The sequence below is a fragment of the Pelophylax lessonae genome (assembly GCF_965119305.1).
Source record: "Pelophylax lessonae genome assembly, chromosome: 7".
Lineage (NCBI taxonomy): Eukaryota > Metazoa > Chordata > Amphibia > Anura > Ranidae > Pelophylax > Pelophylax lessonae.
This window is the reverse complement of record NC_138774.1, coordinates 124,508,279-124,533,724: the sequence shown is the minus strand read 5'-3', so window position 1 is coordinate 124,533,724 and position 25,446 is coordinate 124,508,279. Positions and strand designations below refer to the sequence as shown.

The following is a 25,446-nucleotide window of genomic DNA, read 5'->3' as shown; positions in this document are numbered from 1 at the left end:
AAGACTACCAAATATGATGGTGTGTACCACACCCATGTCTTTGCAGCCTCGAAAGCAGGATGGTGAGTAAGTGGGTATAAAACGTATTGATCCTGGAAGGAGCTGAATACCATTGCAATAAAACCTCGAAGGCTGTTTCTAGTGCCACCACACTCTGAGAGCAGGATGTGGTTGCCATTCAGATACTGGAACGATCTTCTGGGTCAAGAGTTAAACCAGTCTGCTGTCCACTTATTTACATGGGGAAGTGAGAATAAAGTTTACAGTAAGTATAATGTGCATATATAGTTTAGAATTAAGGCCTCTACAGGTAAAATCTTTGGTATACATGCATTTGAACAACGAGAGGTGGCCCAAGAGGAACGGGTGTGTATAGTGGAATCACAAAAATGTTTAACCTTTAAATAGCACAGACAAAAAGGTAGCAAAGATATAAAAGCATTTTCTGCATGACATTTTATTGCTAAAAGCTGACATTTTTCAAGAATTTTTAATTTAACTCAAGAATTGTTATTTTATCTCCATCTGGACTTGCTAGCTTTTCTGTCCTTCTCAATAGACATCTAAAGGTGGTTAATTCCACCCAGAAGGCACATGGGAAGGTGCATGGGGAAGAGGGTCATTTCATGCTGCTTCTAAGGCAACATTGAAAATACACAAATCCTTTAATTAACATGCTTGGACGATGGAATACTATGGTTGTCTTGGACAGTTTTAAAAACAACATAAACTGCCTGCACATATTTAGCTATAGAATTTACATTTTCTTTTACAAATTGTTTCACTTGCATACAGCAGCATCTCAATTTCAGTTTGAACAAAAGGCTTTTTATTAAGTAGCTTTAGCATGACAGTTTTTTTCTATCAAATAGTATTAGAACCGCTTTGACAAGCAGATAGAAATTGGTTAGTAGTTCCATTTGGCTCTTCAACCAATATTTAGGGTGTAGCATGTAACATGTAAGTGTTATTAATATGATTAGGTATTTTATACATTCTTCACCTGCTTACAATCTACCAAAATGGACAACCTATTTAAAACATCTGTTCACCCTACTGGATACTTTACTATAACTGTGCAACCAATTTATCTACTTTCCACCTGTTATTTCCATTGGCTGTTAATAACTGAGTCTGCAGATATTCAAATAAAATGCTAACTGTGAGAAACCGTAGTCTCAGAGTTGTGTTCAGATAAAACAACCTTTCAAGTGAGAGTTGAAACATTTATTCCATCTTACAAATGGAAAGATCAAAAAGAGGCAAATCATACTAAACACACATCACAGAACTACACTAGCGGCAGTCGTTCTACACGCCAACACAAAATATACCTCAGAGATTAGGCTGCGGAACTCATCTATAACTTTCTTGCAACTCAGTAATGTGGGATCCACTTTTTCTCTCTTCAGACATTTCTGTATTCTTCTCAGGAACAAGTAATCATTGTTTATTGCCATGATGTCTTCAATCTAGGATTTAAAAGAGGATTTAAAAGTTTTTTTTTTGTTCCCCAATGTTACCAATATAACAACCCTCTAAATATCTGAATCCGGCTTGGTCTTAGTTACCACAACAACAAGCATAGGCTTCCAATTTGTTCTGCAATTACATGAGTAGCTGGAAGTATATAGGTATCGAGGGATCTGTAAACATGTCTGTGGAAAGTATTTTTATTACATATATCAGGCAGTTAAATATGTTTCTTTCTTTTTCTAAACTACCTGAAAGTCCCAGCGTTACCACTTCAATACCAAGCACTTTCACCCCCTTCCTGCCCAGGCCTATTTACAGCTTTCAGCGCTGTCACACTTTGAATGACTATTGCGTGGTCATGTAACACTGTATCAAACTACATTTTTATAATTTTGTTCACACAACTAGAGCTTTCTTTTGGTTGTTTTTAATTACCACTGGGTTTATTTTTTTTTGCTAAGTGAATAAAAAAAGACTGGAAAAAAAAAGCGTTTTCTTGGTTTCTGTTATAAAATTTTTCAAATAAATTGTTCTTCATACATAGGCTTCATTCGCACCAACTTTGGTGTAACTTTAATGCAACTTTGATGCAACTTTGGATGAGTGCAACTTGGATATGACTTTGGCTTTGATAATGGACAACTGTTGCACAACTGTTGCATTGTATAAAATTCAGCTACGAATTTCATGTAACATTTGAGGGTTAACATTGATGTCTATGGCCCTCAAGTTTCATGAAAGTCATACCAAAGTAGTGCATGAACTACACTGAAGTTGCTGCAACTTTAAATTGCATGTATGTTAATGGTTATCATTAAAAAAACATGGGGAATGACTTGCCATGCAACTTTGATGTCCAAAGTTGCATGACAAGTTGCACGAGTGTGAATGGAGCCTTAGAAAAAAATGTATTCTGCTACATTTCCTTGGTGAAAATAATCCAAATCAGTTTATATAATTTAGTCTGTAGGAAAGTCATTAGTCCACAAACTATGGTATATATCTAAAAATTGATCAATCCCGATGTACTGTTTCTTGGGTCCCATAAATCAGGACAGTACAAATATCCCCCAAAGGACCAGTTTGTGGAAAGTAGACAGTTCATGGTATATAGTAAGAGGCATGGCAAATTTTTTGAAGTTGTAGTTTTTTTGTCCTAATTTTTGAAAAATGAAGAAATTGAAAAAAAAAAATGCTCAGTTTTTTTTTCTTTTTTGACATACTGTCACCAGTGAAGTACAGTGTCATTGTATAACTGGTATGGCAGTGATCTGGGGAAACTTGCTGGTGACAGTACCAAAAAAAAAATGATTGATGATAATTCTTTTATTACATTTTTTTTTTTTTTTTACAATTTTTTTTTTTAAACCGTGACCAGAGCAATATAATGTTACCATAGTAACATTGTACTATGGGGAAGTGAACAGGATTTTTTTTTTTTTTCTTATACACATTGTGATTGTTTATAGCAGTGTATTTCATTGCTATAAGCAAGAAGTTTATTGAATGAAACTGTTTCATTCAGGTTGTTTTGTTGTGATTAGCTGTGATTGACCAGAGCTAATCAAATGGTACAGATGGTCAATGATTGATCCTGTCTGTACAATGTGAACACATTGACCAATCACAGCTAGCAACACAATTGTACACAATGGATGACATGAAAGGAAGCCATCCAATGTTTACAACTGTCATGTGATCTGTTGTGATTGGTCACAGCGGTCACATAGTACCGGCAGCGAGCTGGTAGACTAATCAGTCATTGGCTGTGTCTGGTGGGCATCCACTCAGAATGAGAAATGTCCTGCCCGGCCATCAATCTGCTATAGGCTGGGTAGGAAGGTGTTAAAGACCCTAAGGTCCCTAGCCCAGACAGACAGAAAGGCAGACATGAATATACACATAAGGTCAAGTTTATCAGGGTTGTCAGGCTAAAGAATTTCAGAAAACCTAACCTTTAATAGGCACACAGACCTTGCAGTACTATACAGACATAATGATTTTTACTTATTAAGTTTCCAAGCCATAATGTTTATAATGATTTAATATGGTAATATGTATTAACATTCATCTATTGTGTGTAACAGAAGCAATACTCAGGCCCACAGACATGAGACTATAGGGTTGATTTACCAAAAGCAAAAAGGTTATGCACTTTGCAAGGGAAGATTCCCTTAGCTTAGTGGATGTGGTAAAAATTCACTTTGCAAGTAATACCTAGACAAAAAGAAGGAAGATTAAAAAACAATACGTTTACTGGTACGTCATGGGGTGATGAAAGTCAGGAGAGTTTATCTCATTGACTAAACCGGGGGTGCCCAACCTTTTGAAGAGTGAGGGCCACCTTAAAGAATACAGTAAGTGCACCTTTGGGAACATGTTTTATGTTCCACTCATTTTTATGGTGGAACATGTAACATGTTCCCACTCCTGCAGCGGCTTGGTGATTGGAGCCCTATGTGTGCCAGCAGTATGTGGAGAGGTTCCCCGTACCAGCTGTCACTTTTTGAAAAGAGCGCTCCACCCACATGGCCATGTCATTCATTTACAGTTCTGTGAATTAATTAACTACAAGTGCTGACATCTTCGCGGATATCGGTTTGTAATTCTCAATGAACTATCATGGTGCTGTTGAGAGCTGTGGTAATTCATTGATTCTTCCTGTCAGTGTGAAACTAATTGCCCGTACGATGTACGAACAGACAGCTTACACTGACAGTCTGCAGGAGTCCTGAATGGCACGAGTGATCTGCTGATCGATGGGGCAATGTTTTCCAGGCTCTTAAAAAAAAAATAGTAAATGCACATTTTTTACCTCCCCTGAAGTGTAAAACAATGTGACAGAGAGGCCACACATGTCCCCTGGAGCATGGGACGGGGTCTCCATTGCGAACCCTGATGCTATACCAGTGGTTTTACCCCCCTTCCAGAAAGCACACCAAACCCGCAGGATAACATAAAAGTCTATGGCTCAGTGCAGCTAACCCGCAGAAGAAACACAGGTGCACTACATTGCACCTGTGGATCAGTGTGAAAGCAGTCTAATATACCCATTGCAAAACGATGTGATGTTTAATAAATATTATTCCCATTGCAAAGCTATGGTTAATAAACTGACTTTTTTTGTCTTTAAGCTTCTCCTGGCATCGCTGGCTTTTAGAAAGGTTCCTGTCCCAGGTGGAATGATACCAAATGAACTTCACCTGGGACAGGAGCCGGTGCTACAGAGGAAGTAATGGCTTATGCAACTCCTGCTCCCTCCACAGCTGCTTGCTTCCTCTGGTGCAAGCTCCATCCACTCTTATGTTCTGGGACAGTGGGTTGGCAACCTGTGAACTGGGCTTGCCGACCCACCATCCCAGAGCATGAGGTCGCAGCAACTTCAGAGGGCTCTGTGGTCCACTGGTTAAGCACCCCTGGACTAAAGAGGAGTTTTTCTTGCAAAGTGAACAGCTTATTTGCCCTTAGTAAACCATGTTCTATATATAAATCAGCATACTGTATATTACAGCTGCAATTATGTACAGTTTAAAAGGCAACTAAAAATAAACATTGAAGCCTGCATGGTAAAACATAAACCGTAGTTGAATTATACAACTCCCAAGAACAAAAAACTGCTGTCAAGTATAAAGTGTAGTCACCTAGAGGCCCCTGCAGGTACCGGTGGTATCCTCCACACTCTGCTGTTATACCCCAACATGGGGCGTTCAGACAAGCAAAGCTCTGACATTTGCTGGTGTTGCCTAAATTTGCTGCTCCTTCTGCAGTAGCAGAGAGACAAGCATTGACAGTATTCATAAGTGTCAGAGCTCTGTTCATCATAATGGGCCAGCATTTAGGCACAACTGTGGAACTTGGTGGCTACTGCAGGTCTATGCAGATACCTCTTTATTTCAGAATTGAATACTTGCCCGTAGTTTGTTTTTAATGAACATATTTGTTTTAAATGTCAGGCAAGCTAAACAAAGTGGCGATCTTCTCATGATATCCAGTAAATACTAAAATCAGGAAGTCCATTCAGTTTACTAAACTTCTGCAACCAGAATCCAGAAAATAGTATCATGGTCTTGGATAAAGTGTAAATTTACAAATAGGCAGCAACAAATCAAAGAAGAAATACCCCTTAGAAAAAGTGGTGTGATTTTTACAAATTTTTTTATTTGATCCAAATTAGTTTTTACTACAAAATGCTTGCATGTCATTGATTTCTAATTTTCCAATTAGTGTCATTTAGATGGACCTAGAAAAATGGGGCAGCTAATGAAACAAATATCCTCCTTAATTGCTAATAATATTGGTTGTTGTGAAGTGGATAGGATTATGTATTCTCATTAAATAAGATCTTCTGTCCTATACCTGACCTTATGACTAAGGCCCAGACTCTCTTATAAGCTGAAATTTAATTAGTGTATTCTCTTTAAAGTTACTCAGCAATTAAACATGGTAACTCACTAATTTCCAATGCAATGTAATTGCATGCATACAATGTTACATTTAAATTTCTTCAGTCTGGAAAGCATATTGTAATTAAAAAGGTCTTTATGTTTTGGTATTATAAAATGCTAGATGTGACAATAATAACATTTATTTGAGATGTCTATTGATCAGGGATCACGATATATGCATCTTTATATATCCAGGTGTACAAAGAAATAAAGATATATATATATATATATATATATATATATATATATATATTTGTTTACACATCATTTCCCCTTATGTCAGCCTACGCTTTTTGGGTATTTATCATGACCAGTGAGAAATATTTAACATCATTGTAAGTGTGCTTTGTCTTCAGCTGCCTTCATATATCTATGACTGTGCACATATAGCATCCTCTGATTTCATAGAGTGTAAAATGTGGTGAAAAGAAGTGCACCTGAGTTTATCCAATCAAGTACAGAAGACTTTTTTTTTTTTTAAATTGCCCTGAACATTACTGTATATTCAATTGTCACCTCTTTTCATTAGTTAGTAATTCAGGCCCTATGTGCCTACTGATCACTTAATAGCAGAGCTACCAGATGATGCCTATAATCAGGGACACATATGATTTCAGCAGTGGAAAAACTGTCAGCTTTGTTTTTTTTTTTCTTTTGATTTGATTGAAAAGTTTGATCGCTTGAGAATAATTTATTTTGATAGTGTCTTCTATATTTTCTTCAAAATTCTGTTTGAATCCCTGTTTAAAAATCACATGTATTTCTTTCCAATAATGTACTTTAAAAAACTCAAATAAAAACACAAAAGTAATACATTTATATATCTGTCTGTCTGTCTATCTATATATCTATATATATATATATATATATATATATATATATATATATATATATATATATATATATATATATATTGTTTCTCTGTACAGGTATAATAGCACACATAAAGACAACTTATAAAGTTTCTTTTATTGTTTCTCTAGGCATCATTAAATATTGTCCTGTATAATTTACGAACATTTAGTGATTGGCTTACTTTGATGGGTGTAAGGAGTTACAGAGTTCTGCACCTTACCATCCCTCTTGTTCTCAGTCAGCCAGCCCCACACTGGTTTAGACCATGTGTCAAAAGGACATAATAACCAATATAGTGTATTGCAGGACTGAAGGAATACTAAACATAAAATACGGTCTAGTAATTGTGGCCAAATGTTTTTGCCTTTTCAACAAATCAAATCATGTTTCTTTCTGTTTGATGTGATAATTATCAATGTGGCGTGATTTTTATTCCTTTAAATATTGTGAAATGTGGCTAGTAGTCCAAATATCTAAATTATTATAACATTTATAGTCAGAAAAATTGTTTATAAAGGCTAGATTGTTGTACAAGCACAGTAAACGTTTGCATCTGTTAGCATTCCATCAAGTAAGTCTATGCCAATACATTCCCTCCTGCACTCCTTCTAGTTAACTAATATTACTACAGATTAATTGATCTAAAAGCCAATTTTGCAAAAGAAAAAAATAGACCCTGCTCTGCCCACAACAAAGATTTAGATTTAGGTAAAGAAAAGGAACAACCTGTTGTGCTTTATTAATTAATATGGTACAAAGAGCAATAGTATGACAGCTAATACAATATATCACAGTCAGATTTAGTTTAGACTAATCATATTGATCAACGGCTGATAACAAACAGGAAGATGTCACATCTGTCTGTCCCCAAACCCTGTGGAACAGACATCATTCTGGCTTGTGAATTTGTAATTTAAAATAAGCAGCACACAATGTTGGCTAGTGAAATCTTACAGCCTGATCCTTGTCCAGTCGTTGCAGCAGACCATCAATCAATACAGATTAGGACAAACTATAGCCGTAACATCTTCCGCATAAACAACACATGATTGCTCTTTAAAGCCTGTTTCACAACCATTGTTGTGCTGATGGTAAAAGCATGTTTTGTTATTTTGAAATTCCAACACTCCTGGCACAAAGATTATTTACATCTGAACAGTGAGATTATGCGCAATTACAAGCGTTTACATGTGGCTGCGTTTAGCTGCGGTAGTAAATTCTTGCCATTTGTATAGCCACTGTTTACTTATTTTTTTTTGTACTGCGAATACCTGCATTTATATACAGATAGCTGCGGTACATCGCTCCTGGACGCTGTCAACTTTATTTTTCCTAAATGCACAAAACCATATGTTATGAAAACGTTGCTAAACGCAGTGTTTGAACGGGGGCATAGGAATGCATTGTTTGCATTTAGCTGTGGTAAATAAGTTCCTCTTTCCGCAGCTAAATGCTGATATCTAACCGTCCGTGTGAAAGGGACCTTAAAGTAAACGTTTGTCAAGAGAAATATAAGGGTTTTCAAAGTTTTCTGGCTCTTAAGGGCCATACACACTATAAGATTTTCTGAATACTTTTTCCTTCAGATTTACCTTTTCTATGTAGTGCAAGGGCCTGCCAGATTGCATACAAATTGAAAGTGTTTAGGTTTGACCTCATATTATATGGTTTTGGTAAATCTAAAGGAAAAAGTCTTCAGAAAATCTTATAGTGTGTATGGCCCATTAGGCTGACCCGCTGACATGAATCCCTTCTGATTCCCTAGCCAGGAGCAAGCATGGAGATCACAAAAGTTAGTAAAATCAGAAGTGACTCCAACCTTCAGAGGGTCAGCATTACAGCCAAGCAACTGGCATTTCCAGAAGTAGATGTCACCAGTGGCAGCCTCCAAGCTTTCCTTTATACAGTCCACTTAGTATTAAGACTATCAAATGTGTTAAAAGTTATATTTGAGCTAGTGCTATCAGGCCTTTGAGATCAGTCAAGGTTATTATATGATGAGTTTGTTGTTTTGCTTTTATTCCTTCATAAAAGTCAGTGGAGGGAGATTTACTAAAACTGGTGCACACAGAATCTGGTTCAGCTGTGCATAGTAACCAATCATCTTATAACTTCAGCTTATTCAATTAAACTTTGACATTAAAACCTGGAAGCTGATTACCTTTACCATGTAGTCACAGTGGAGATTTACTAAAACTGGAGCACACAGAATCTGGTGCAGCTATGCATAGTAACCAATCAGCTCCCAGGTTTTATTGTCAAAGTTTATTTGAACAAACTGGAGTTAGAAGCTGATTTGGGGACTTTGCAGAGCTGCACCAGATTCTGTGTGCTCCATTTTTAGTAAATCTCCACTGTGACTACATGGTAAAGGTAATCAGCTTCCAGGTTTTAATGTCAAAGATTAATTGAACAAGCTGAAGTTAGAAGCTGATTGGTTATTATGCACAGCTGAACCTGATTCTGTGTGCTCGAGTTTTAGTTAATATCCACTGTGACTACATGGCAAAGGTAATGCAAGCATATCTCAAACAAATCACAAACTGATCTCCAACACCAATGTACACCAGCTCCTTTTATACCATTTTAAATTAAAGTCTCATTATTCTGGGAGCAGACAAATATCACAATGGAAGTTAAACACGGTGCATAGCATATGCAGAATGAAGTCACTACATTCTGTAGCCATTTCTGATTTCTAAATTGGGATTGTGCACACAGCTGTATTAATCTGACACATGCCAAACATCCATCTGCAGAATACGAAATACATGCTTTTTTAGATGGGTTTCCTCAAGATGTGTTTTAGAAGATCTGCCTTTTATTAATTGCATTAACATCAATGAAGTTTACCCTTGAAAATTCGTGGAAAATCATTGTCAATGCACCTGACATGTATGCATTTCTTTTACCAGGGAGCTCATCAAAATCCCTATCTGATCTACTGACAGCAATTGAAAGTAATTGTAAAGTCTTGTTTTAAAAAAAAAACAAAACAAAACAAACATGTTATACAGTTGGTTTTGCACAGAGCAGCCCGGATCCTCTTCTCGGTTCCTCGTTACTGCTCCTGGCCCCTCCCTCCTATCAAGTGCCCCCACAGCAAACAGCTTGCTATGGGGGCACCAGAACCGAGCTGCAGCTATGTGTGTCCATTCAGACACAGAGCTACCATTCGGCCCACCCCCTCTCTCTCCTGATTGGCTCACTGACTTTGATTTGGTCAGCCAATCAGGAGGGAGAGGGATGGCCGAGGGACTCGTGGGCATCGCTGGACAGAGAGGGGGCTCAGGTAAGTGTTAGGGGGTGCTGGGGGCGCTGCTACACACAGAAGGCTTTTTATAAAGATAAAAAAAAACCTTCCTGACTTTACAACTCCTTGAACTGAAAAATAAATGTGTTTGAAATACAACATATATTAATTGCATTCATGGTAAAAAATTAAAACCTACAAACATAAACAAAAAAACAAACGTATCAAACATCATCCAAAGGCATTAACTGTCATCTCTTTTAAAGAGCTCTCAACAGGTTGGTTCAAAATAAGTTTCATAACCATAAGCACCTTATAAGCAGCCAAAAAATAGAAGCCTAAAAGGTATTTTTTCCAAATTGCTTATAACTGGTAAACAAATCATGCAACAAATGATGTATACTAATGAAAAGCTTCACCTTTTATTATACTATTAACCGTGACCCAGACCCAGCCTTTTGCATGTAAAATGCTGGGTAACTGTCCTCTATAATATTTTGTTGCTAAAATAAAATAAAGTCTTTCTTAAACATATTCTAAGAAAAAAAGCTGTACATACTTTAATCATAACTTTCTTTTTACATAAAACTTCAAATTTTAAGTTGTTGTAAAACCTTTTACAGTACTCAAAACATTTAACTGCGTTTCAAACTTATTTAACATGTCTTGCATATGTCTTTTAGTGTGACTATTATCTGTAATGTTCAAACCCTAGAAATGTTTTATTTGATTTAATTCATGATGTGAACTTTTTCAAATCAAACACTTCCCTTGGGTCATACAAAATTTACATTTTCACCTATATTAATTACAATTTTTTCTTACCAGAACAACATTTTTTTCTAAAGCTACAGAAAATAAAATTTCACACTATTTTAAAATAAGCCATAAAAAAATAACATGTTCAGAGCTTTTATTCCATCTGGCTTACCTTATCTAGTTTTGTGTGAAAATATACACCAAAAACACAGGTCCCAATAATTTGTCCAAGAACACAAACAGCAAAAATCCATAAAGTGAGTTTAACGATAGAGAGGGGAGACCCTTGTTGTGTCGGATACATTGGAGGGCTCTGGCTGAAGGTGTTGATCATGCTATGACATGGAAGTTATGTCCTCTTCTTGCAGTCTGAAACAATGTACAAAATTAGAAATGATGATGCTTTAAGTCTGCAGGTAGAAGCTACTTCAAGTCCTACACACTTCCTGGAATAAATGTTCTGCATCTTACACTGCATGACGTGTGAAAAGTTGTATCACCTTAGAATATTTCTATTTGATTCCACACATTCTCAAAGAACATTTTCCATGTGCATTTTTTCTATGGAAATAGATTGTTTGATGAAAAGTGATTTATATTATCCACCAAGTGACATTTCCACTAAGGAATTTCCATTTATGTCCAAATCAGAAGATTTGTTCCTTAGCAGCCATTAAAATATTTAAATAACTAATTTTATTGTAATGGTTTACACTGCAAATTTTTAGCAGCTCTGGTATTTTAGGTGGTTCTGAATAATTTTATAGTGCACCAACAAAAAGAGATTAATGGCCTCAAAAAACAATATTATTCAGAAGATGACAAAGAAAACCAATTTGAATGATCACCGGGTCACCTCATGTGACAGTGCATTGGCATAGTATAGGTTGCTCAGACAACAAGCACTGCAGGATGGTGGAAGAAATCAGCATGGTTGCCCTATACTCCACAGATTGTTTTATAATAGGGGGCTGTAGGGGCTTGTTGGGAGTGAGGAGATGTAGGTATTGTGAAGGTAAAGTGTAATAACAGAACATGTTGGCTTTTTCTATTAGTATACTTTACATTACATTGTTACAGGTTTGCTTAAACACAACCTCTACAGGGAACACACATAAGCATGGCACGTTCCTTAATATCCTAATTCTGAATTTCTACCTATTTGTTGAATAGAATAAATAAATAAAAATACATAAAATATGGGACATTGAAACGTTTTGGATACTCTTCCATTGAATTCATTGGTGTTATTGTTTTATAAAGTTTCGGACATTAGGAAATGTACTAGATTTTAATCCAAGTCAATTGGAGATTATTTCAGAGCTATTAAAATATTGTCTGACCTTTGTGATCTCTAAAAATGTTGATCATACCTGCACAACCATAGGTTTCTCTACTCTACAGCTACTTGAAGATCACAAAATAGGCAGAGGCTACATAAAGATTTCTAAATACTCCAAGCTTGCAGTTTCTAATACCTGAAATGGAAGAGGAATTCCTAATTTCCATACAAGATTTGGAAAAATCTCAATCAAAAATGTAACTGTACTTCAATTATATTAAAGTTGAACCATCTTATTTTATTTTTGGATAGAGGGGATATGGTTTAAAATTATTTTCGGTCTCTGTCTTCATTGAGGGAATTTCTAAGAGACAAAAAAGTTTTAGTAGGAGTTCCACGTCAAGCATAAACCTTTGTAGGCACTTTATACACAGAGTGTTTTGGCACAGTTCACAAGCTTTCTGAATCTAAACAATCCTGGTTCTATGCTATATATTTTGTTGCTCCTTTATAAATAAATAATTTTACTAAATTATGTAGGGATCAAAGCGTGCTATATACTGAAAACCTGCAAATCATAAATGCAAAGAATTTTAGCACATGAAGTAACTTGCCAGTTTCCCTCCATCATTGTATTGTATTGCCACTTATATACTGTAGGTGCATACACACCATCAATCAAATTATGCCTTTCACTGCAAGGATCCTTTTGAAGATGCAGACGTTTTTCACTGAGTTCACCTTCAATATCTTACATTTTTATCTATGTGTTTCTTTTTGTTCCTAAAGAAAGATTGCTAATACGTCTCATTAGTTGTTTTCATCTTCTTGAAAAATGTAACTCACACATAGCAAGCGCCTCACCCTGGACCCACAAAGCTGTCTGATTATTTCAGGTTCTAAAATAAGTTTTTAGTTTTTATTATTACCTGTGTTTTGGTTCATTGAAATATTCACAGCTTAGTTCTTTGCAGATTTTTATACATTTATATAAATACGGATTAAATCAACTATATATACAGTAAATGTAATGCTGGAGGAAGTCCACATTTAGTTAGGAATATACAGTATGTATAAAAATCAAGCAAAGTTTGCCTTTTATATATTCTGAATAATTTTAAATTATTATTAATTATATTTTAAAATATTTCCTTAAGTCCCCGTTCACACTGGGGCGACCTGTCAGGCGACCTGGTCGCCTGACAGGTCGCTCGCCATAGAGAAGCTATGGACCCGTTCTAATAGGAGCGACACAAGTCGCTCCGACTTAGAAAAAGGGTCCGGAGCTTCTTTGGGGCGACCCGGAGCGACCTGCATAGACTTCAATGTTATGAAGTCTGTGCCGGCCACTCCGAGGTCGCGGTGCGAGCAGCGCGCCGCGACCTATGAGGTCGCCCCGGCAAGTCGGATCGCCCCAGTGTGAACAGGGCCTTATTATCTTCTATATAAAAATATGTAATGCTGTTGTTTTTGATATACAGTCCCTTAGTAGTTGCATAAGTTCAAAAGAACTGGAGACCCTGCATCACCAATACCCTCAAACTATTTACTCTTCTAGTCACCCTTAAAAATAATCTAAAAGCTTATATCAAATTTTTTGAAGCTTGTGTTTAAAGTAAGTATGTCTTACTCCTGTCAAATTAACTTTCAGGTAGCAAATACCTGCATCACTTCCTACTCCATGGAAGATCCAGAACATAAAATTAATTAAATCTAATGCCCTGTACACACCATCAGATTATCTGAAGACTTTTGTCTGCAGACTTACCAAAACCATATAATATGAGGTCAAACCTAAACACTTTCAATTTGTATGCAATCCGGCAGGCCCTTGCACTACATAGAAAAGGTAAATCTGAAGACAAAAGTCTTCAGATAATCTGATAGTGTGTACGGGGCATTAGTTTTTAAAAAAATCATATCTTAACACATGCAGAATAGAAAGGGTAGGTTCTTGATGAGATGTGCTGGGAACCGGCATATGTTAATAATGCTGAAAAATTAATAAGGACATTCTTTAAAGACAATCAGGACAAACCTCTAACTGAGTATCTCACATTTCATTTAATTAACCACTTAAGCCCCGGAGGATTTGGCTACTCAAAGACCAGGCCCTATTTTGCGATTCGGTACTGCGTGATTTTAACGGACAATTCCGCGGTCGTGCGACGCTGTACCCAAATGAAATTGACGTCCTTTTTTTCCCACAAACAGAGCTTTCTTTTAGTAGTTTTTAACCTGTGCGATTTTTACTTTTTGCGCTATAAACAAAAAAAGAGAGACAATTTTGAAAAAATAAAATTTTTCACATTTTTTATATGAAATCCCCCCCCCCTCCCAAAAAAATGTAAAAATCTAAATTTTTTTTCCTTTTTAGGCCAATTTGTTTTCTGCTACATATGTTTGGTAAAAAAAAAATTGCAATAAGCGTATTTTGATTGGTTTGCGCAAAAGTTATTGCGTTTACTAACTAAGGGAAAGATTTTTGTCTTTTTTATTGTTTTTGTTTTTAACGAGTAATGGCGGCGATCTGCGATTTTTTTGCGGGACTGCGACATTGCAGCGGACAGATCGGACCCTTGACTGACATTTTTGACACTTTTGGGGGTACCAGTGACATTACTACAGTAATAGGTGCTATACATATGCACTGTTACTGTAAAAATGACACTGGCAGGGAAGGGGTTAACTTTATTAGTGATCAAGGGGCGTGCTTCTAACTGTAAAGGGGCGTGGCTAGTGATTTAACCACAGAGACATACAATCCTACATCGCAGGATCGTATAATCTATGCTGTTACATCAGGGAGAATGACAGGCGGCTTTGTTTAAATTAGCCGCCTGCCTTTCTCCTTCTGCACCGGAAGATCGCTGGTGACCGGCGGACATCGGAACTGCGGGTCACTCGCGCGGACATGTCAGGGAACGAGCGGGGGCGGGAGCGCGCCTGCCCCCTAGAGGCTCGTAGGCGAGCGACGTAGTACTACGTCACTTTGCCTGTACGGGACTGACTGCCGCAGTAAATAGTCGTGCGGCAGTCGGCAAGTGGTTAAAGTGCAGCTCTAGTGAGCACAGATACTGCAACACCATTCCATTTGTAAAGGGTCTCTAATGGCAATACTTTTTTTGTGGTCTAATGTAACAGGTCCTCAGTCTCTGATGGGCTTTGGTAGCATGTTCCAGACTCTGACCATTTCCAAGTCTGCAGTCTCTGATAGCCTTCTGTAGCTTAAGACATACTGAACATAATGTGTGGCTTGTAGGAACCAACAAAAACGACAGAGCTTTACGGACACAGCCACTCACTTACGTCATCCCTCACAGGGGTTTTTCAGCATTTCTCTGCCACAAAAAGAAATGCTCATCAGCTTCCTGACTTACACTTTCAGTGCTAGTGCTCTGACTTTATTCCTCCAATGCATAAGGACAGAAAAATAATCCCTGATTTTGTAATGCATCATTGCTATGTGATCTTAGTTTCCTTGACTGTGACCACATTGATTTCCCTTAGATTACAGCTTAAAGTGTATCTAAAACCAAAGACAACATTTTAATACATTGCAGCTTAGATCTTTAGATGCGCTGGTGCAGTAGTTTTCTATTCTAAGGCTTTTTTAAAATTTTCACCTGGTGATCTGGCTGATAACATTGTATCTATGGAGGAGCAACATAGACACCCTTGGGCAACAGCATTGTCAATCTGTGGAGAGGGTAGTGTTAAAAGGTTTACTTAAAAATAAATTTAGATGGATTTTACATAAGTAGCTAACAAATGAATCCAGTCTAACTCGAGCTAACACTTTTTGAAGGAGAAGTACAGCCAAAGCTAATTTGGCTGTACTTCTCCTGTGGGTACGTTCTGCACTCCTGTGACCCGTTTGCAGCCAACAGCCATTTTAAGTTAATTTAAAACAAGAGAAGAGAAGACCAAGCGGCAATCTAAGTGTAGCAATGCAAGTATTTAATATCAATTAAAAGAGTGTTCCTCACAAAAGTGCGTTAAAAGCAGGCATCTCAAAGTAATAGAGGATCTGGGCAGTGTTCATCCAGGGTGTCCCTTCGATTTCCTTGCGGAGCTGGCGCTGTGGAGGATGAGCAGCGATCTCCTGTTGAGAGGCAGGGGACGTGCTGATCCTCGCGATGGTAGAGCAGCGTGGGTCCGTAGGTCGGAAGGCTATGACATCACTTCCTGGAGACACAGTGTGGTTTGAACGGCGACGCGTTGCGGATCATGCGCTCCTTCTTCAGGCCATGCAGGGGCCATTTTGGATGTGGGTTTTTATGCCAGCAGTTCAGGGGACATGTTACAGAGGCTCAGCAGGGACAAATTAAAATGAAGCAAAGCGGCACAAGGAGATGTGGAAAGCGGAGGAAGAGTGTAAAGCTGGGAATGGACTGTTAATGCTTAGAAGGACATATAAGGGGGGGGGGGGAGAACCTAAAACGATGTATTTGGAAATATATACTGAATAAATTGTTATATCTAAAAGCCAAATTGGATGATAAGTTATGATATTAAAAAATAATAATGATAATAATATAAAAAATAATAATAATTCAATGAATAGAACAAATATGATTAAAATACATAATGGGTGTGTATTATATGATACGGAGCCAAACAACTATAAGGACATATTAGGACCTATATAGTGGGTACTTACTTTTGAAGTTACATATGATAGGAAAGTAATTGTCGAAGAGGATGAGAGGGACCACTGGAGGATAAGATGAAGAACCTGGGCAAAAAAAATGATCAAGTTAATAACTAAAGTCAATTAGATGTGAACATTGTTCAGGAGATGGGAGATGGGCTACAGCAGCACATTGATCTCGATTTCCTCGTTCAGGCCCCCAGGGGAGAGCGTTTCAAGGGAATAAATCCAGAAGGTCTCTCTCTGGCACAGCCGCTTGAAACGCTCCGTCCTGGGCAATGTGTCCGGGATGGACTCAATTACCCATACCTTGAGTCCTGATGAGGATTTGTTGTGGAATTCTGCAAAGTGCCTGGGGACACTATGCTTGTCTTTCCCTTTCTCGACAAGGCGACGGTGTTCGCCAAATCGCTTCCTGAGTGGCCTGATGGTGAGTCCCACGTAAAATAGTCCACACGGACAAGTTAGACATTATATTACGTATTCAGATGAACAATTGTGGAATTGTTTAATTGTTTTGCCCAGGTTCTTCATCTTATCCTCCAGTGGTCCCTCTCATCCTCTTCGACAATAACTTTCCTATCATATGTATGTAACTTCAAAAGTAAGTACCCACTATATAGGTCCTAATATGTCCTTATAGTTGTTTGGCTCCATATCATCATATCATATAATACACACCCATTATGTATTTTAATCATTATTGTTCTATTCATTGAATTATTATTATTTTTTATATTATTATCATTATTATTTTTTAATATCGTAACTTATCATCCAATTTTATTCAATTCCAATTGGCTTTTAGATATAACAATTTATTCAGTATATATTTCCAAACACATCGTTTTAGGTTCTCCTCCCCCCCCTTATATGTCCTTCTAAGCATTAACAGTCCATTCCCAGCTTTACACTCTTCCTCCGCTTTCCACATCTCCTTGTGTCGCTTTGCTTCATTTTAATTTGTCCCTGCTGAGCCTCTGTAACATGTCCCCAGAACTGCTGGCATAAAAACCCACATCCAAAATGACCCCTGCACGGCCTGAAGAAGGAGCGCATGCTCCGCAACGCGTCGCCGTTCAAACCACACTGTGTCTCAAGGAAGTGATGTCATAGCCTTCCGACCTACGGACCCACGCTGCTCTACCATCGCCGAGGATCAGCACGTCCCCTGCCTCTCAACAGGAGATCGCCGCTCATCCTCCACAGCGCCAGCTCCGCAAGGAAATCGGAGGGACACCCTGGATGAACACTGCCCAGATCCTCTATTACTTTGAGATGCCTGCTTTTAACACACTTTTGTGAGTAACACTCTTTTAATTGATATTAAATACTTGCATTGCTACACTTAGATTGGCGCTTGGTCTTCTCTTCTCTTGTTTTGGATCCATACAGGGTTACTTCACCCTTTAAAGCCTGCAGCCATCAAAGTGATCTAGCAATTCCATGGACTCTGTCATTTGGATCTAACATTTGCATTTGTCCATATCTAGACTACTGCAGCAGCTCTGGCATTCCGATTGCGCCAATCTCTCCCCCTTTCCTTGCATAAGTTAATTTAAAGCCTGCTGTCGGCTAACGTCACAGAGTCGATCCAGCCTGGGGAAAGAGGGCAACCATATGGGGGGATCCCCCCAGGAGCCTGAACTGGCACGTCTCTCAGCCTCTCTGTGACCCATTGAGATCATGAGCCAGCCGCTCCTGTCCCCTCCACAGCCCAATGCTCCAGTGAGTCATTGGAGGCAGAGTAGAGATGAGCAGTTGTCTGCTCATAGAGCACTGATAACTGATCGATCGGCTGTCTTTGATTGCTCCATTCATAGTCTTAGATCCAGCGGGGAGACAGATGCAGCATTGGACCAATGTTGCATCCACCTAGGTAAGAATAATTCTTTAAAAAAAATAAATTTTTTTTTAATCAATTAGAGAAATTATTATTTCCTTTACGGATACATTTTAAATAAATTAAGAAAAATCTGTCAATTGTAAACACCCCTGTCAGTGTTGCATGGTTTGTCTGAACCTTTTCACTGGGCAGCTTGGTCTGTTAAAGATGAAAAGTAACAGATTTCTTGGCAGGATCAACAGGTAAAACAAACTGTTATGAGTAGACTCAGAAAAATAAACTGTCATATTAATGCAATTGTAAGACTGCATCGTATATATCATTTTTTATTTTGCCGGGAGTTGCATTTTAATAGCTGAATGATGGGGTGGAAAACTGTGAACAGTAAGGTAACCCACAATTACAATCTATATGCGCATCTAAAGTGCATTGCAGTGTCTTTATGATATAAGAGGGGACTGGCATTCAGTGATATGAACAAGACATCAAAACCTGAGAGTTTTGTTTTAGAAGAAAGTGACATGAATTACAGAAATGACAAAGGGAGTGCTTGGACAATAATAAGTGACCATTCTATCATAAATGGTATACTTGATTAATTCTTGTGACAAGAAATCTCTGCATACATGATTACTTTGATGATGGCTTTATTGTTATTTTTTGCTTTCTTTGTAGTACCTGAAGTACCCTCTACAGCTTATTACATGCCCGACATCAAAATCTGTTAGCTCCTCTGTTAGATCTTTACAGTTTTTTCCTTGTTTGCCATGTCTGCCAAGCACATTAGTATTGTCTTGTCCTTATGTCTCCTAATTTTTTTGCTCTCTTTGATGCTGTTTTTGTGTCTGCCTGCATGCATATGATCCACTTACAGTTGGCTAATATTTCCATGTCACTCACAACATCTCTGAACCATCTAGGACAGAGTTAAATTATGTTTTGCACATAAAACATTTCACAAAAACGATTTGTTAGACCTAAATTAAAAAGTTATTTAAAGTGATTAAAAAAAAATTAAAAATGATTTGTTAGACCTGTAGCACTACTCCTAAGGGAGCTGCTGGTTATGGGTCCCTCTGGGTTACCATTAGCAACAGTAGAACAATCTGGCATTTTCCAAGTGTTTTTATCTCAGCCAAGAATCCGTCTGGTTTCTTTGGTTTTTATGTTTTATCAGGAACTTGCATAGGAGAAGGGATGAGTGGGATACTCCAACTGAACAAACTATGCTCAATAAGTAGGGACGACTTGAGTAAATGCTGGTTAACGCTGGTTAATGCTGGTTAACGCTGGTTAATGCTGGTTAACGCTGAGTAACACTGGTTAACACTGAAATTGAGCTAGTCACGGCTAAGCCGCTGGTTTCAGTCTGTCACTAGCTGTGACGCAGAACTGAAGTAATTTTTCTAGGTAATCTGTACTCTGAAGCAATCTGTACTCTGAAGCAACTGAACTGTACTGCTGAAGTAATCTGTACTGCTGAACAACTTCAGGGCCCTTCCTGGCACCCCCTTTGTTCCTAATCTTCAGGGTTCACTACACGGCACCCCCTTTACTGTAAGTGAGTGAGCTGGCTCCTTGTTTCCCTGACTTCTCTGGAGTGGTCCCCTCTCTTAGGCAGACCCCTAGGCAGATCCCTTGGTAATCATGATACTGTTTTTCCCAAAGTCCTCTGCCAAACAGCTCCACTGGTCAGCACACTGGATCCTTTGCAGCCCAGCTCCACTCCTGGTCCCTAGGCTGACCGCCTGGACCACCTTCCTCACTCTGCAGGAGGAGAGACAGCCGTCCACCTCCTCCTGGGACTTTGCTCCCGCCAAAAGATGCCCTGTCACATGCCCCCTTTGGATTTATTCCCAATCCCAGGATGCATTGCAGCAATGCCCACCCACTGGGACAGTCATAAACCCTGGTGTGCTATTGGCTAGGTTTCCTCCACTGTCCAACAATATCCCTCATTGGATACAGTGGGGAGACTCCCCAGACTCAATAAGTCACACCTGGAAGCATGTGACAGGCTACAGATCAGGCTCTTCTGATAAGCAGAACAGAGCTATACATATATTTTACCTAGCACCTACCTAGCAGGGTGCTACAGACCTAAATTAAAAAGTAGAAGGAAATGGGAGTGTCAGTAAATGTTAATATTTATTTTACTGTATGTGCTAAGCACATCGCATCTACTACTACTTCATCTACAATGTGTAAACACCATTGTATGCATATCAACTATGCTAAGAGGTCAATTACTTTTGCAATAGCCAATTTAATTCTGCAAAGTTACATATTAATAAATTAAGTGGATCATAATGTTTTCTATCTTTGAAAACAAGTTACATATATAAAGACTAAAATAGAGACATTGCTATGAAATGGGAGGACCGCCACACAGACTCATCTGTATTAGCTACAGACCTCAGCCTTTGCCCAACTGTAGCACAATGTATGCAAGAAATGATTTTTTGCAGCTGGATCCAGAAATGTATTTTAAGGTTAGTGCTACATGAGTGATTTTAATCTCCAGCTATTCAGAATTGTAACCAGTTGTTGGCAGTCACATCATTTGAAGCAACTGCTATCAATGTTCAGCTAATGATAGTCAGCAAGCAGTTAAATCCCTCACTAGTAAGATAAATAAATCACCCAGTTACGTTAGTTGATACTGATTTCTAATTTTAATTTGGCATTTGACTTCCTGCATCATCCATTTTACAAAAGATAATGGTACTATTCAAGAAAAAAAAAAATCTCACTTTACTCACTAATTAAACACATCACATTAACATAATTAGCAATTTAGAGTGAACAAATTAGTTTTAATTTCCATGACATTTTAGTAAAAATCTGTAGATTTTATAGTTTTTTTTATATTGGTATTATTTGTCTGTTGCAATTGTTGTGTTATAGAGGAAATACTAACATATCCATGATTGTTAGATTGGGGTAAATAGATAAACACTCTAATTTGATTTGTTAAGGTATGAGTTAATTAAAAGAGTGCAAGGCATACAGTTTATGGCTCCAACCTCTGATGAAGTTACCTAAAAACACATATGTGAATGCTAAATGTGAATTTTGTTCTAATTATTTCATTATCTTTAAATAAACAGTATTTGACTACCTGGTTGTGTATATGTTCGTTTCCTTGCCAGTACAGGGGATCTCTGAAACTTAGGCTGGCCATACATGTTTTGTTGTACAATTTTCTGTCAGATCTACCACAAACCACATAATGTGAGGTCAAAGCTAAACAACACATGGTACCACACGCAGCATCCATAATCAGACAACCTCCAGACATGCAAAATAATAACGCAACAACTTCTTATTGGCAAAAAATTATGGCCGCGGCCTTTATTAATTGGTTTCAAAATATACTTATTTTAAACTTCAACTTCATATGAACAATGATACCACTTATAATTTTACTTTCCATAACATTTCCAACTCAGCTATTACAGCTCGAGTTGAATTACCACATTTCAATATTAAATAACTGTCCCCCTTTTCAAAGAAAAGGCGACCCACCACATTAACAAGGCCGCGACAAGGGAGGGAGGGTTGGGTGAGCTCTGCCGCTTGACTCATCCCGCGGCGTCTGGTACAATTTCCAGTCAGGACCCCCTATTTATAAACCTCCCAGGGGGTTCTCGCACCTTCTAGCACCTTCCATCAATTTCACCTATCAGGTAACAAGCCCCCTAGAGAGACCACGCCCTCACCTAAAGGGGAGACTTGAAACCCCTTCTAGCTGTGGTGGTACCATGAGGAAAAGGGGGGCCTTGAAACTGTTATCCCCCTTTTCCTCACATTCACTTGTATCCAATTAGGCAGGCCTTCGTACAACATACTTGAAGGTAAATTTCAAGAAAATCTGAAAGAAAACTGAAAGAAAATTGTATCATGTATGGCCAGCCTTAGTGTTCCTAAAAAAAAACCCTGTTGTAAACCTCTTTTGAGGTTATGAGAACTGGCCTTTCCCAAACAGGATAGTGGGCTCTATTCACAAAAGCATGCTCTTTTTCCCTAAATACAGCATGTGATGTTGGAACAGGAAGGGGTCATCCCCAAACTGTTCCCACAAAGTTGGGAGCATGAAATTGTCAAAATGTCTTGGTATGCTGACGTCTTTAAAGTTCCCATCACTAAAACCAAGCCCAATCTCTGAAAAACAACCCCACACCCTAATCCCCCCTCCACCAAATGATTTGGACCAGTGCACAAAGCAAGTTCCATAAAGACATGGATGAGCGAGTTTGGGGAGGAGGAACCTAACTGGCCTGCACCTCAACCCGATAGAACACCTTTGGGATGAAGTAGAGCGGAGACTGCTAGCCAGGCCTTCTCATCCGACATCAGTGCCTGAGCTCACAAATGCGCTTCTGGAAGATTGGTCAAACATTCCCATAGACACACTCCTAAACCTTGTGGACAGCCTTCCTAGAAGAGTTGAAGCTGGTATAGCTGCAAATGGTGGGCCAACTCAATGTTAAATTCCACGGACTAAGACTCAGATGCCATTAAAGTTCATGTACGTGTAAAGGCAGGTGTCCCAATACTTTTGACATAGTTTACATACAATATGGTATTTATGACTACATTGAAAATCTGTAAACTGCAAAGTGTAGGTTGTATCCTACGGGTCTGTATAGGAGTGCATTACAGAGATGGTAAGAAACCCGGTTGCTCTGTGCTCTTCGAACATCTCTAAACATTTCCTAGATATACAAAAAGTAAACATATCTCCTTTCCTATTTCAGGGTATAAAAAGGGGTATATTTTGGGTAGAAAGGAGGTGACCTGCATGGGAAGCTCTTAGAGCGTGAAGCGTATTGAATAAAGACTTTGCTCCTGGGCTGTTGATGGTTTTAATTGCCATTGGGATTTGAGCCCTTTTTTAAAATAATGGATAAGGGCTTCCCATTCCTTCCCAGCGTACCAATAAGTATATGTGCAGCTAGAATTTGACCCTTAGGGCTCTTTCACACGGCCGCTCCGCTTGTCCGCAAATCATCCTATTTTTTTGCAGATGATTTGCGGACATAATCTAAGTCAATGGCACTGCGGATGTCAGCGGTATACCATCCACTGACATCCGATTTTCGTCCTTTCAGTTCTGTTCCGTTTTTTGGAACGGAACAGAACCCTATTTTTTCATCCGTGTAAAAAACGGAAAGGAAGGAAAATCGGATGTCAGCGGTGTCATCCGCTGACATCCGCAATGCCCATAGACTTACATTATGTCCGCATATCATCCGCAAACGGATGGGATGATATGCGGGCACACGGAGCGGATGACACAAATGTTATCCGCTCCGTGAAAAAAGAAAAAAAAAAGTCCCACAGCAGACTAAAGCAGCGGAACGGCCGTCTGAAAGAGCACTTAGTTATTTCTGTATTAAAAGTTTTATGAATGTTTCCTTCCCCTTCCCTCCCTCTTCCCCTTGTTTTTGTTACTTTTGAAGATATCCCCAGTATCTTTAGGTGTCTCAAGTGGCTGAATTCTCTAATTTAGATGTACATATTGTCAACCATTTTTGTGGGCTATTCATAGAGTACATACAGTATGTAAATAATGGTATTTTATAACATAATACTTTGTTGCCCTTTTTACTGTATCCCCTTCTTCATTTTCTCTCCTCTGAATTTTTCTCTTTTTCACTTTATTTGTGGTTATTCAACTCTTAGATGAAATATGTAGGACTTTTAGGTTCTTTCTATACCATGTTTTATTAATGTAGGTGGTATAAACTTTAGTTTTTATAAATATGATTAATAATACATTTAAGGCTTGTTACTGGACCTTTGAACATGACTGTGTCACAAGAAGAAGCCTGTTTAATTGTAATTGGGGAAAGTGCAGCTGAGATAAACCTGAAAACATTTACCCATTGGGTGGGAACCAAACGTCATGCATTATAGCAATATTACTTCTGCTGTTACACAAGAGTGATGTGAAATGGAAAAAGAATAAGGTGCGCTTGATATGAAGCGTGTACTAACCAAAGTACACTCTAATGATGTGTAAATATCCACAAAAATAAACACAAATAAATAACCAGATGTGACATGTACAATAACATAAATAAAAAGTCTCTTGTGAAAAAAGGGAGAGTGGCAAATGCAAGACTCCCAAATAAAGTCCCAAAAACTGGTGCAGATAAATATTCTTAGTGTTGAAGTGCTCATAAACCAAGACGCAGATGCTGAATACACAGATCTCTCATATCACCAAAATATACAAGAGGAAGAGGTACCCTTACCAACTGACAGTTTGAGCATGCATGAAAGATGTCATGAACCCATGGGATACAGCAAGGAATATTCAGACCAAAATCCTTCACCCAGTGCAAGAAATGTAAATGGACTCTTACCAGATGTCACATGAACAATCGCTTGGATGAAGGGTTAAAGATGGACGTCTAGAATTCCCCGCTGTCCAGGAATTGGTGTTCCTTAAACGATCCAGCCTCTTTATATTGAGCATAGGGACCTCGTCCCTAGAATAGCCTCCCAAAGGTGCCCGCAGGATAGCTCCCCATATGACAAGAAAATATTAGCAGGCAATAGTGCATTATCTTCTTGATAAGGAATTTATTAAAGGAATCACACATACATGAATGGAAAAAAATTGGACAGGTGACAGATTAACACTCCAATCCCAGTGGACGCCTTCGTAAGGGGAAACGCGTCGGGTGGAGACCGCGCTGCAGAGCGGCCGCGAGCATCTGTCACCTGTCCAAATTTTTTCCATTCATGTATGTGTGATTCCTTTAATAAATTCCTTATCAAGAAGATAATGCACTATTGCCTGCTAATATTTTCTTGTCATATGGGGAGCTATCCTGCGGGCACCTTTGGGAGGCTATTCTAAGG

At 38.4% G+C, this 25,446-nt stretch overlaps 1 protein-coding gene across 1 annotated transcript in view; it reads right to left on the bottom strand.

The window, feature by feature from the left end:
• The window catches only part of CD40LG (CD40 ligand), a 206,123-nt gene that overhangs the window by 28,105 nt on the left and 152,572 nt on the right, over nucleotides 1-25,446 (bottom strand). Inside the window, exon 4 of the mRNA XM_082263560.1 lies at nucleotides 1,335-1,472. Within this exon, the coding sequence (XP_082119686.1) occupies nucleotides 1,335-1,472 (138 nt within the window). The remainder of the gene's footprint in view (nucleotides 1-1,334; nucleotides 1,473-25,446) is intronic.